Source organism: Ambystoma mexicanum, chromosome 1q, assembly GCF_040938575.1.
Source record: "Ambystoma mexicanum isolate Mex_15411 chromosome 1q, UKY_AmexF1_1, whole genome shotgun sequence".
NCBI classification, from domain to species: domain Eukaryota; kingdom Metazoa; phylum Chordata; class Amphibia; order Caudata; family Ambystomatidae; genus Ambystoma; species Ambystoma mexicanum.
Genome location: NC_090922.1, coordinates 38936940 through 38950324, shown reverse-complemented (window position 1 = coordinate 38950324; position 13385 = coordinate 38936940). Strand labels below are relative to the sequence as shown.

The 13385-nt window shown below is 50.2% G+C and overlaps 1 protein-coding gene across 2 annotated transcripts in view; it reads left to right on the top strand.

Moving 5' to 3' along the window:
* The first annotated feature begins 292 nt into the window (after positions 1-292).
* PHLPP2 (PH domain and leucine rich repeat protein phosphatase 2) overlaps positions 293-13385 on the top strand; it is a 1504106-nt gene continuing 1491013 nt past the window's right edge. The window contains exon 1 of one of the 2 annotated variants that reach the window (XM_069635467.1): positions 293-702. In XM_069635467.1, the coding sequence (XP_069491568.1) occupies positions 565-702 (138 nt within the window). In that variant the 5' untranslated portion in view covers positions 293-564. The remainder of the gene's footprint in view (positions 703-13385) is intronic. The other variant, XM_069635468.1, reaches the window with a different exon arrangement.

The following is a 13385-nucleotide window of genomic DNA, read 5'->3' as shown; positions in this document are numbered from 1 at the left end:
GGTCTTGCAGAAGCGTTCCGGTATCCGGAAGAAAATGCTGTTAAGTTCTTTCTTATTACATTGGGTGGGTGCGTTACTTCAGATTAACAAATGCCCACTTGCACCAGCAGCCACATCCTACCCGCTTCCCGGTCACTAAAATTGCTCCGGAACCGCTTCATTGCACCGAAAAAATCACAATGATGACGTCGGAAGTCACGTGAAGGAGAGTGGGCGGGCCGTTGCTATGGTCCGTTTCTCGGATGGGAACTAGTCTCTCTCCACCTACTTAGAAAGGACGGACATGCGCAGTTGCTCGAATCAGAAGTCTGAAAGAATGAGCACGAGCGCCGCAACTCTTGAGGCGAACATGCAATGCCGAAGCACGTCTTTTTGTGGCAGGGGCTGGCCATCGGTGCAGTTGGGCGGGGTGTAATGCCTCGAGGCGTGGTTTGAGAGTAAGGGTGTAGTAGTGAGGCGTGGTCTCGAACTGTCAAGCTTCGGGCGAGCGCTGGTGGCGGCAAGAGCCTGCTGTTCGGGTACGCAGTGACTCCCGCTACTGGCTCTGGCCGCCTGAAGAAACCCATGTCACTGTCAGCAGGCGATGCCGGGCCTGAGAGCCCCCACCCGCCCCTCGGCATCATGGCGGAGTCGGAACTTGGTGGCCCGCAACAGAACCCCGTCCAAGCCAGCAGGAGGGGACCGGGAATGCGGGTTTTGAAGGTGAGAGTTCCACAGAAGGCGTGATGGACAGCGGGTAATAACCACTGCAAGAGGGTGTGGTTGCATAAGTAGAGATCGCTGGAGGGTGCTACTTAAGAGGAGAAGGCCAGAGAGGCACCGAGAGCGTAAGAAGGTGGCAATGGGGGAACACTGACATATGGGTAGTTGGGAGCCAGGCCACTAGATAAGGGCCACGGGGGCCTTGAAGGGGAGCCACCTAAGTGGACGAAAAGTCATTCTCACGCAGGTCCCTTGAAGCGGGGAGGGAGGGGAGTGTGGGGGGGCGCAGAGATATGAACTTGTAGAGCAGCAGTAGTCTCTTATCAGGAAAGGAACTGTAAACGGTGAGACGTTTGGGGAGGATCCACTGGCAGGTACGAGGGCAGGGTTAAGAGCAGCTGATGTGGAGAGGGTCTATGGTCAGAAATCAAGGCACTGACAAGGAGAGTGGTTTGGAATATGGAACACTGCCGAAGACAAGGGGCAACGAGGGATACACATATCATACAGTCAAAGGGGTTTGGGCTTGGGCAAGAACCGCTGCCAGGGGTTTTAAGAGTGGCCGCATTCTCTGACATGGAGGGCGCAGACGTGTGTAATGGAGAGGACCTGGAGTCAGATGCCACTGAAAAGGGATAGGATGAAGGCAGAATCCCTAAGATAGTCGGGCAGCTAAACATTGCAATTGTTTTTTGTGCATCACGTTGTATTTTTTTATGTTAAGCGCTTTGGCGAAACACTGCCATAAAAATCTAAAAAAATACAAATGATTCATTCTACCCATAATTTGTTGTTTTCGTTTCTCTCCCTAAGTGTGACACAGTATGCCTAGACGTGAGTCGCTTGCTTGCGGCGTCTAAGGAAAGATGCACCACACTGATGAGGCTGAACAAGGCCACAGCATTTCTCTGTGGGCGGCGGGAGGGGGGGGGGTGTACAATATGGGGTATTCTTCGTGGTCATGAGTGGGGGAACATGACCTTCCGTTTCAGGCAGGGTTACTACTGGACAGAAACTGATTTATGTCAGAGTGGTCCCATTTTTTTTAATGGTGCAATCCTTAGTAAAAACAGTGATACAGTTTGCAATCGTGCACAGAGCAATGCCAGTGCTAATGAATTCAAAGCCTTACATCACTTTTTGGGTTTAGTAAGGAAGACTGGGGCCTTATGCGCCCAATGATAAGTCGGGCACAGGACACTGCTGGCTGGAGTTCATGGAGTGGTAGGAGCAATGGGCAGACAGCTGATGCCCTACATATTTTAGGAAAATATTGTTTCTAGATTCCCCAAGCGGAAGTTGAGTTCGTTATTCCTTCCCTTTACCATGAGGTCAATACATTTCTTGAGTGCATTGGTTTCCAAAATCGTTGTCTTGTATATTTGCAGATAATGACATATATGCTTGCTTTTTTGTTATTGGAATGTAAAAAAAAAGCTGTGGAAATCCAAAATTGGACGATGTAAGTTTGAGGTGTGTTGGTAGAGTGGAAAAAAAGTGGAATCTGATGCACTTATTCATATTATGCAGGAACAATTTCTTAATACAATGATATTAAAAAGTGCATTCAATTTGCTTAGAATGGGCTGAATGTCTGGCAGAGTATGGTGGAAGAAATGTTTAGAGCCCTTTTTTTAGGATGGCATAGGTCACTGATGTTTTCGTACCGCGTACCTGAATGAAACCTGCCCTGTGTGTGACGCGAGAGATTTATGCTGACTCAGCATGGTGCTCCATGCCAGTCCATGAATTGAGAGCTTTTTCAAATGAACAGTTGTGGTTGGAGCCTAAGTCAACCACCTGTTTTCTGCGTTGGGCAACTTTTGACTTTAAAAGTGACTTGGGCGCAGTTTTAACAGACTCCGTAAAAAGTAACTACTTTATTACATTTCCTCAACATTAATCATTAAAGTGCTGGCATGGGAAGTGCCTTGCATACGCAATGTTTCATTTTCTGCGTTTGCGCTCCCCATCTAGCATATGAATTTCAAACTTTATTACATTTTTGTAAGTAGATCTTGTAGCAGTGAGTGCTTCTGTCACCGGCATGACAGATCTGATTGTCTGCTGGTACCTTATGGTCTGACAATGTCACAAGAGAAGTCCATTAAAGCCATTACGTAGCTCCATGGTATGGCGCACATTATGAGTGACGTAGAAGCAAATGCAAACAACATAGTAAGTTCTTCCTAAATGTAAACATTTTTTAAATTAGTGTACTTGTTTTTCCGAAGCTGTATTGTTTCAACTAGTTTGAGATTTCTCTTACTGAACCCAAAGTTCCTACTCTGTGTTTCAAGAATTACTTTTTAAAATTTTTTTGGTTCCTTTGCCAACTGTTAGTTTCCTAAACATTCTGCGTGTGTTTGTGTTTTTTATTACACTTTTTTTAAAATTAGTTTATTTATAAATCAGCGCACAGGTGAACATATACATCAACATATAATTGCAACCCCAAGCATGGCATATGGAAACATTACCCTCATCCCTATCCTATTACCACCTAGGTTGAGATTTTGCTTTCCGTCTAACTGGGTTGGGTCGAGTGATGGGTGCTCGTTGCTCGGGGGCAGGGCTCTAGCGATTAGGCACGGTTTATAAGTCGGCGCCGGGTAGTTTTGGTCATAGTCTAACAGCGGGGCCCAAATGTTCGCGAAGCGGTGAAGGACGCCCGCCTTGGCTGCAGTGACCTTCTCGGCTATCAAGATGTCCCAAAGCTTAATCCACCAGAGGGTCATCAGTAGGGGTGTCACGGTATTAGTTTTATGACGGTACAATAACCTTCTTGCCAAACGACGGTATATCATGGTTATCGCGGTATAGCCGGTGGAGTAAATTAATCTTAACAAATATTTTCTAAAAGGTCATAAATTGTCAGATTTATCATCACAAACAAAACCAGGCACCCAGGGCCAGAATTGGGCTTTTCAACATACTTTCCACTGAAATGCCACCCCTGGCTTCCACCAAACACAAACACACGTGTGGAGAGGAGGAGGGGGCTGCGACTGGAAAAGCAAACTGAATAGCTTTTTTAAGTGGTCATTTAGGCTTTTAGCTCCCCCACTGGCTACTGGTGAAGATGAACATGTTGCCATCTTGATAACCTGCATGCCACAGATCAATGGAGTCTGATGGTAGTATACGCTTGTGCACCTACACACGCACACGCACTCTCTCTTTACGTTACAGCCTTTAATTTACTTCCGGGCCAAAAGGTGTTCAGTAATCACGGACATGTTACCCTTTGGTATGGCAGCAGGGAATACCCACAGAGATGGGTAAATTTCGCAGTGTGACTTATTACATGTAAATTCAATGATAGAACCAGGGAAATCCCCCATTGTCATATGTTTAGAAAACATTATCCATTATAAATATATAAACCCCAAAGCCGCCAACCCAAAGTCCCGGGAGAATAGCTCAGCAGCAACGTGCCTGCCTTGGAAGCAAGACAACACGAAGCAACACAGGTTCGATCCCCGGGTCGGCGCTTAGAAACCTCTGGGTGTTTAAGCGTGTTATAAATACGCAACTAAGACAAAAACAATTACGCAACTAAATAAACAAAAACTATTTCTTTAACAGCGCCTCGATGCCCGCGGGCTGTGTGAGCGTTTTAAAAAAAAATGTAAATTAAAAAAAAAGTAAACCCTTTTCCTTCTTGCCACTGTATTTATTCTTCCTATTGCTAACATATTGATTTTATGTCAGGCACGTGTGGTTTAAGGAATGGCATTAAAAACTGCTCAAACTGAAACTACTTGGCAGACGGCACATCCACCAGTGCAAGACCAAGACTGCGCAGCACTTGCTTACTGCAGCCTTTCCAAATCAGATTGAAAAGCACACTTAACGGTATGAACGGTATACTGGTATAAACAATGTGACGGTTATTATTGTTCAATTAAGTGGTTCACGGTATCTTTAACGGTATACCGTAATACCGTTACATCCCTAGTCATCAGGGGGCCTTCAGTGGATTTCCAAGTGCGTGCCACAGTGATTTCTGCCGCCTGCAAAAGTTGGGTTATAAGGGCTGCCCTCCTTCCTGTTCTCGGGTAAGAACCTGGGACCGAGATCCCCAGGAGGACATTTTCGGGGGCCAGGGGAATTGCTAATTGAGTAATGTCTTTTATTGGGACCAGAATTCTCTCACCTTAGGGCAAGTCCACCACATGTGGAAATAGGATCCTGGGAGTCCGCAGAGATGCCAGCATTGCGGGTCCAGCGCCTGCTGAAAGTGATGGAGGCAGAGAGGGGGGAAGTACCAGCGTAGGAGCAGCTTGTGGGCACACTCCCGATTGGTGATGCAAGGGGAGGACGTGCAGGTTCTCGACCAGATGTCTACCCAAGTTTGATCCTCTATGTATGGCCTGCCCTAGGTCCGCTTCCCATTGAGACATGTAAGAAGGCTTGGCGAGAAAGGGGTCATCATGCCGTGGTCTATAAAGAGCAGAGATCTTCCCCCGGGCTGGCAGATCACTTGCGGTGAGTTCTAGCGGAGGTGGGGCTCGGGTCGCTGCAGTTCGCGTTGGGGGTTGGGAGCACCAGCGCCGCAGTTGGGCGTAGGTGAACCTGTCAGTTTCCGCTAACTGGAAGGCTGTCTTGCATTGTTCAAAGGTGCCAGGGCTGCCCTCCTCAAACAGCTGCACCAGGGATTCGAGGCATTCCGCCACCCAATTTCCGAAAGTTCGCTGGGGAGAAGGCTGGGTTGTGGAAGATTGGGGAGAATGAGCTCAGGCCCCCTGGGATGCCCTTGTGTCTGCGGGCCCAGTCCCAGGCTCTCACTGAATGTTTAATGGAGACCAGAGTGTTCGGCCAAGTTCGGTGCAGTGAGGAGGGAAGGAATGGGAGGAAGCGTAGGGGGAGAGAGAGAGAGACGGGATTGTTTGATCTCCACTCATTTGGGGTGCCTCAAAGCGGTTCCCCATGCTTGAATGTGGGCTAGTTGTGCTGCGATTTGGTATCTTCGGAGGTCGGGAACCCCCAGCCCTACCAATTTAGCACTGCCCATCATGGTTCTCTGGGAATCCGCGGTTTCTTGCCCCTCCAAATAAAGTTAATCATTTTCCTTTGGAGATGCTGCAGGGGGGAGCGGGATCGAGCAGGGCAGGGAGGAGCAGGCATAGAGGAACCGTGCGAGGAGGTTCATTTTGCAGGCCGTAATGTGACCCAGAAGGGAGATCTCCTGCGGTAGCCAGCGGTTAAGATCTTTTTCCATCTCCTCGAAGAGGGGGGGAAGTTTGTCTGATAAACTTTTGCCGGGTGGGCCGGGATTTGGACCCCCAAATATGGGATCGACTTGGCACTCCACTGAATCGGGCATTGCTTCTCTTTCTCCTGGGCCCAGCCCCACCCCCAGGGCCACCAACTTCGCAAAGTTGATGGCAAAACATGCTACTCTCCCGAAACTCTGGATTTCGGCCAGGGCCGCCTTCATGGAGGTCGCAATGTCAGTGAGGGTCAGTAACAACCCATCGGTGTAAAGAGCAATTTTGTGTTGGGAAGGGCCTACTTGTGGGCCTTTGATCTGAGGGTTCAGGCGGATGCGTTGGGCCAGGGGCTCCATGACCAGGGCAAAGAGCACGGGGGGACAGAGGGCATGCTTGTCTTGTTCCACATGTAAGAGGGATCGGGTCCAATAGAAGAGTATTGACTCTTAAAGGGGCATTGGGGGACTGGTAGTTCGCTAGGACCATTTTCTGAAACGTCGGGCCAAAGCGGAAGGCCTCGAGGGCGAGGCGCAGGAAGGTCCAGTGCACTTTATCAAAAGCTTTAGTCGCATCCATGGCCAGTAGGGCCAGTTTTTGGGATTCTTGGTTAGCAACATCTACTAGGTTTAGGGCTCTGTGGATGTTGTCTCTCATTGACCTGTGTGTTATGAACCCCATCTGATCCGGGTCTATGATGTCAGGGAGGATCAGCGCTAAACGGTTAGCCAGGATCTTGGAGTATATGTTGGCGTCCAGGTTTAGCAATGAGATGGGTCTATATGAGCTGTTGTCCCTGGGGTCTTTTCCGGGCTTGAGGATGAGGATTGTGATGGACTCCTGCATGCAGAGGGTGGTACTTCCGGTGGTGGCAAATGAGTTGAAGAGGAGAGTCAGAGGGGCCACCAGCGGAGGTCGGAAGATTTTGTAGAACCGGGTGGAGAACCCATCAGGACCCGGTACTATGGGTTTCAGGCTCTTTATGGCTGACTCAACTTATTCGCCTGTGATGGGGGCCTCAAGACCTTCCCTTGCCGTGGGCGTGGGGTGAGGGAGGGCCATCTTCCGCAGGTAGTTCTGTTGTTCAGCTTGGTCCCTTGGAGATGCTGTTATTATCTCTGAGAGATGGACCGCCGCCAGTCCTGGCTTCTCAAACTCTGCGAATTGGACCGTGCCCTGTGGGTCGCGAAGGTCCAGGAGGGTGTTTCTCTTCTTGGTTTTGGCTAATTTGTCTACCAACAGCTTATTTGCTTTGTTGCTTTTGGCGTAATACCACTGTTTAGTTCTAGTTAGCAGGTGAACTGTGGCTTCGGTGTAATGTGCCTCCAGCCTCTTTTGTGCCACCTGTAGAGCCCTATAAGATTTCGGGGACTAACCCTTCCGCTTGTGAGTGGTTTCGGCCTTCCGGACTTCAGTCTCCAGGGCGATGCGGGCCACATGTCTTGTTAGTGAAAGACTGCGCCTTGAGCGATCACCGCCTTCATGGCGTCCCAGGTGTTGGCTGGGGACGTGTCCTCATTGCGGTTTTCCGAAAAAGAAGTTTTCAATCGATCTAGCAATGGAGTCCCTTACTGCCATGTCATTCAAGATAGGGTCATATAAGTTCCATCAGCGGTGGGGGGGGGGTCAGGGTCGTGTGCTCACAGGGTCAGCAAGACCGGGGTGTGATCAGAGAGGACCCTGGAGCCAATAGTGACGTCGTCCGTGAAGGCCAGGATCTGAGGGGAGGCCAGTAGCGGATCAATTCGGGAGAAGGTACGGTGTACGTACAAATAGAACGTGAAGTTTTTCTCCTCTGGATACATTACCGACCAGGTGTGCACAACATCCAGGGTCCGAAAAGGTGAAGCAGGCTCTTTGCCAATTTTAGGTCTCTAGAGGATGGGGGGTGCGATCTGTCCTTAATTGGGTGAGGGGCTCCGTTGAACCCCCCCCCCCTATGATGACTTGTCCCTCGATGAATGGGAGGAGGGCCTCTTCTAAGTCTTGATAGAACCCTTCCTGGTTATCATTCAGAGTGTAGGCTGAGATGAGGGAGTAGAGTTGGCCGAAAATAATGCATTTGATTGCCATGAAGTGGCCCTACGGGCATCGTAATGAGTCCAGAATTTGCGGTCTGAGCTCTTTTGCAAAGAGGATAGCAGTGCCTCCTTTCTTGGTGCCGTTGGAAGCCAGCAGTTGCAGGGGGAAGTGTCTACTGCAAAGGCGGGAAAAATCCGCCGGCATCAAATGAGTCTCTTGCAAAAAGGGTACCGAGGTTCCCTTGTCCTGTAGCCGTTGCAGGGTGGATTTCCTCTTCGGAGTGGAGTTTAGGCCTCTAACATTTAAAGTGACAAATTTAAGCTTTTGATGTGGAGGCTGGGTCCCTATGGTCGTAGGTCCTGGGGGAGGGGGTTGGGGGGAGTCTAAGTCAGTCATAGTCGAGAGGTGCGAGTTGGTCTGGGTTCGCCTGTGGCTGAGGTTTTCTAAGTAGCCTCCTACGGGAGGAAAGAACTTCTAACACAGGCCTCCAATGGGGAGCCAAAACTGTAACTTGGGGGACTGATTTCGACTTATCGGTGCATCCCTTAGCCTACTGGGCTGTTGCCAACCAAAAAGGTTGGGAGTCACTCCAAGGGAAAAACTGTGACATACACCTTGGAGTTGGGCATGGGCCGCACCATGCCCAAAGACTTGGTTACCTCCCAATATCCAGTACACCTCGGAAATAACAACCAGAATGCACTTGTGAAGACTAACTTTAGTTCATTGTTTACCAATTCACCTCCTAAGTGTCTTGTGATGATTACATGGGGGTTACTCTATAAGGAACATGATCTAAATGTGACATTTATAGAGGGTAACCCTGCCAGGATTTATTGCTGAATAAGTGCCTTGTATTCATGTTTGTGTATGGGCATACCTATGTTCATCTATGAGGAATTTGAACCAACTGTTATGTTTGTTTTTTCATTTTTTTCTGTTCTCTTGTTTCTATAATAGGTCTGCCAATTTTTAGGCAGGTGTTTTTCAAAAAACTAAAAAAATACTATGGGAAATTATACCCAAGTTGACTGAACATTAACTAAATAAATATGTTAACAGTCACTGTATATGTGTTTTCTTGCTCTCATTTCCATTAAGCATGAATATACAGTTCCATTGATACTTGGCTTGTTAAATGGTACAATCTTTGCATTAAAAATGAATGCAGAAGTATATTAAATGTTGTTGTGGTAGGACGCCACCCTTATGTTTCAATAATTTGCAGCTCTCAAGTCCTCCCACATCCCTTGAACAGTCCCTTTTGTTACTCCGCACGGGGCCCGCTGCAAGGTTTAGCAGGTGATGTTCTAATGCTATGTGTTCGTTCGGGGTACAGCTGGTCCTTATTTAGCTCTGCGGTTTCTCTGCACTCTTGACCAGGGTGCTCGGCTTGGGGGAAGCTTTGCCCTGTTCGATTTCTGCCCGGCCAGGGGAGGAAGACCCCACACCTTCCGGGGAGCTGGGGCGTAGAATTGTTGCTGCATCGTCAAGGTGGCTGATGGTTCAGGAGGTGCCATTGTGAGAGAATTGCAGGGCCTTTGCGAACAGCCACCCGTAGCGGATCTGATGGTCTCGGAGGAAGAGAGTGAACGGACGCAGAGCCCTACGCTTCTGCAGCGTCGGGGGAGAGAGGTCCTGGAAGATTTGGAGCGGGGAGACTTGGAATGAAAGTTCATCGCGTGAGCGGCCTATTAGCGAGATTGCTTCCTTGGTGGTATAGAAGTGGACTCTCGTGATCACATCTGGAGGGTGGGGGGAGTCTGAGTCCATCCCTTGGGGGCACAGTGTATGGGTGCGATCCAGCAGAAGTTGGGATTTGTCCAGGTGAGGTAGCAGCGACTGGAAGAAGTTGCCCACATATTCTGGTAGCTCCCTGTGGGGGAATTGAGGAGGGGACACCACAAATGCGCAGCTTGGTGCAGCGGGCTCGGTTTTCGAGGTCCTCTTGCTTAAATTCGACGATCTAGGTTCTGTCCATTAGGGCCTGGATTGTGCGTTGCACCTCCACGAGAGTAGTAGAGTGCTCCTGGGTCAGGTCTTCGGTCTCCCCCAACCTGTGCTCGACCTCCATGGCCCTCTGCTCCGTCTGTTCCAGCTTTGAGGTGAACTCCGACATGCAAGATCAAAATTCTGATTTAATATCAGACATGAAGATTTGGAGGTCTTCCTTAGTTGTGAGGGTCCCTTTGTCCTCCGATGCCTTCTGAGGTGTGAGTTTCGGGGGTCTGATTTGTTCCCTTTGTCTCCTGCCAGGAGCATGGTGGAGATGGTGGTGGACTTGGGGGTTTTAAGGAGTTTAGCCATTGTCCCAGGATTCAGGGGGGAGGTGGATCCCCGTAAGATACCAATACTGTTACTGCCGCGGGTGCAGCTATCGACTGGTGAGGTCCCCCAAGATGACAGCCGGGGGATTAAGCTTCTTATTTTGGCTATGGCGAGGATGGGAGGTGGGCCAGGGCACCCTAGGAAGCAGCAGGTAGAGTAGGTGCCAGCCAGCGCCTCTGCACAATTATGGGGCTATCAGGCGGGGGAAGGGGGAGGACTCAGAAGTTGTGGTGGTGGTTAGCGGTCTACTTACAGCTGGCGGGGCCCCCCGGGATGAGGGCAGGGTGTCCTGGCCTGCCTCTTCTGGAAGTGGTGGGAGGTGGGCAGGGGCGCCCTGGGAAGCGGCAGATGACACTGGTGCCTGTAGGATCCTCTGCAGAGGTTGTGTAGCAGTTCAAGAGGGGAGCGCAGGCCAGGCTCCAGGGAGGGGGGGGGGGGCAGATCATGTGGCCCTATGCAGAGGACTGCGGTAGTGAGGGATTCTAGGAAGGGCTGGACTGCATCTGGGTAGCTGCCAGCCACTCTGGATCAGCTCCAGCCGCCTCTTCAGGGCCGCACCGAGCCCCTCCTTGGTCACGTATCAGCCTCCCAAACTGGGGGTGGGGGGCGACTGCCTCCGGAGATGGTGGAGGACCAGGAAGCCTCCGGACACGTAGAGCTGCCTTTTCAGGGCCGCGCCGAGCCCCTCCGTTGTCACGTATCCGCCTTCAAGCTGGGGGGGGGGCGACTGTCTCAGGAGATGGTGGAGGACCAGGAAGCCTCCGGACATGTAGAGCGGTGGAGGCGTTGGCGGCCGCTCACCCGTTGCGGCGCAGGCCGGAGAGGAACTCCAGCTGGGGGCTCCTCATTGGCCGTGATGTTGGGGGGCCGATCTCTCTCTTCCCCCAGCGCCCCGGGCAGAGTCGCAGGAGAGTGCGCGATCAGCTGGTGAGCAGACAATCGAAGAGGGTAGAGGCTCCAAGGCTCCGGTCCTTCTGTGTGCAGTGAGCTTAGATCTGAACTCTGGCTGCGGTTGGAGCGCGGAGTACGCGACTTCTGCCCGGCTGCCATCTTGGCTCACAGAGGGGTGGGCGAGGGGCGCAGGCTTCTCTAGCCCCGAATCTGGGCTATACCGACAGGATAGTGTTGAGTTCTCGGTCCGGCCACGGCCCAGACCTTCCGCCAACTATAGATGCTATTTCAGGGTTAAAACGCAATCCGGAACAGCATTTTCTTGCTGGTTGCTGCGGGCAAAGTGCGGAGGCCATCAAAGGAGCAGCCACATCGCTGGCGCTCCTGGCCATGCCCTCCTTTTATTACACTTTTAAATGCAAGACATAATAAAAGCAGTGCCTTCAACGCGAAGGGTCCCAATACTGCATCTATGCCATAGACATTAGGATTCTTGCTCTTTCCCGGGCGTTTTTGAACGTTCTGCTACTCATAGGGGAGGGAAAGTAGAGAACATTGTGGATACAAGACCGCATAAGTCCAAGTAATGGCAACCCCATTGAGCCAATACATCAAGGAAAGCCTAGCGCAGCGAATAACTCAAAAACCTATAACATTATTTTGTATTTTACCTTTATAAAGCACACAAAGCAGCCCTTAGGCATTGCCACGCTGTCACAAGGAAGCTTACTTAGTTACACAAATGACAAAATATCCAGTTCGAGGTTCTTAAGGTTACAGGGAACCTGGTACTGACAAGAGCAATAACATAAGTTACTGGTTGCAGAGGAGAGAGAAACAAACTTAGCATTGTAGGTGGTTTGAGGGGTTTCAGGTGAACCAGCTACCACTAATAGGTATGATATCGCACCTTCAAGTAGGAATTGGAAGAGTGATGCTGGGTGTGAGTGTGTGCTTTAGATGAACAACCACGTTTTCAGGGCTTTGCGGGAGGCAGTATGAGAGGGTTGATTCCTGGGTGTTGGTGGCAGGGCGTTCCATTGTCTAGTGGCGATGAAGGAGAAGCTGGTATCGCCAGCCTTTGCGCGTTTCACAATGGGGGTGTAGAGTTGGTTGGAGTAGTGGGCCTAGGGAGCCTGTTCTGACTAGTTTCTCTGATAGATATGATGGGGCCAAGTGAGTGAGGCACTTATGAGTGATGGCAAGTGTCTTGAAGAGGATGCATTCTTTGACGGGGAGCCAGTGTGCACAGCGTCTGGCAGCTGAGATGTGTTCCCTCTTGGGTATGTTGAGAGCTGCACGGATAGCGTTAATTTGTATTATTTGAAGTCTGTTTATATCTTTTGCTAAGGTGCCCGCTAGGAGGACGTTGCAGTAGTCTAGTTTTGATCCTGTAGTGGCTCTGGCAATGGTGAGACATTTCTGGGTTGATGGGAAGGGTTTGACCTCATTGATCAGCTTAGTTGCTTATGGAGCTGCTGAGGAAGCGATTGCGTTTACTTGGCGTGACACTTATAGTGTGGAATCAAGGTAGACACCTAGTGTCTTGTCGGAGGGTGAAACAGGAATCTGAGTGTTGTCGATAGTGAAGGAGGTGTAATGACTGCTGAGTTTGAGGGTTTCCAGGGGCCAACTATGAAGATTTGATTTCGGTTTTGTCTCAGTTTAGGCAAAGGCCTCCAGGCTTGGATGGTGGAGTAGATAGAGCCTAAGGCTTTAGCGTCTCTATCGTAGGTTCCAGAGGGGTGGGGGCTGAGTGCCGTCTGCATAGTTGGTGTAGGCTATGCCATTCGCATCCAGTATGTCAAAGACCGGTTTGGTAAAAAATATTGTACACATTGGGAGAGATACAAGAGCCCTGCAGGACTCTGCAGTGGATGGTGGCAGGCGCTGCGCAAGCCTGGTCTGAAAACGCTCCTGGCTCTCCCTTCGAGGAAGGTGGAGATCCAGAAGGTGGCTTTATGGGAAAAGTGAGCCACGGCAATGAGGTGCCTGCATAGGATGCTGTGGTCCACTAGATCAAATACTACGATAGGTCGAGGAGGAGGAGTAGTGCTGGTTTCTCTTCATCAATGATTTCACATAGTTGGTTTTTTAAGTCCAGTAAGGCTGATTCAGTACCGTGACCTGGGCGGAATTCCGATTGATGCTTACCTAGAATGCAGTTAATTTCTAAGAAGTGTTGGACCAGAGTCTATGCTGCTTTGTCGAGCATTTTTAGCAAGAAGG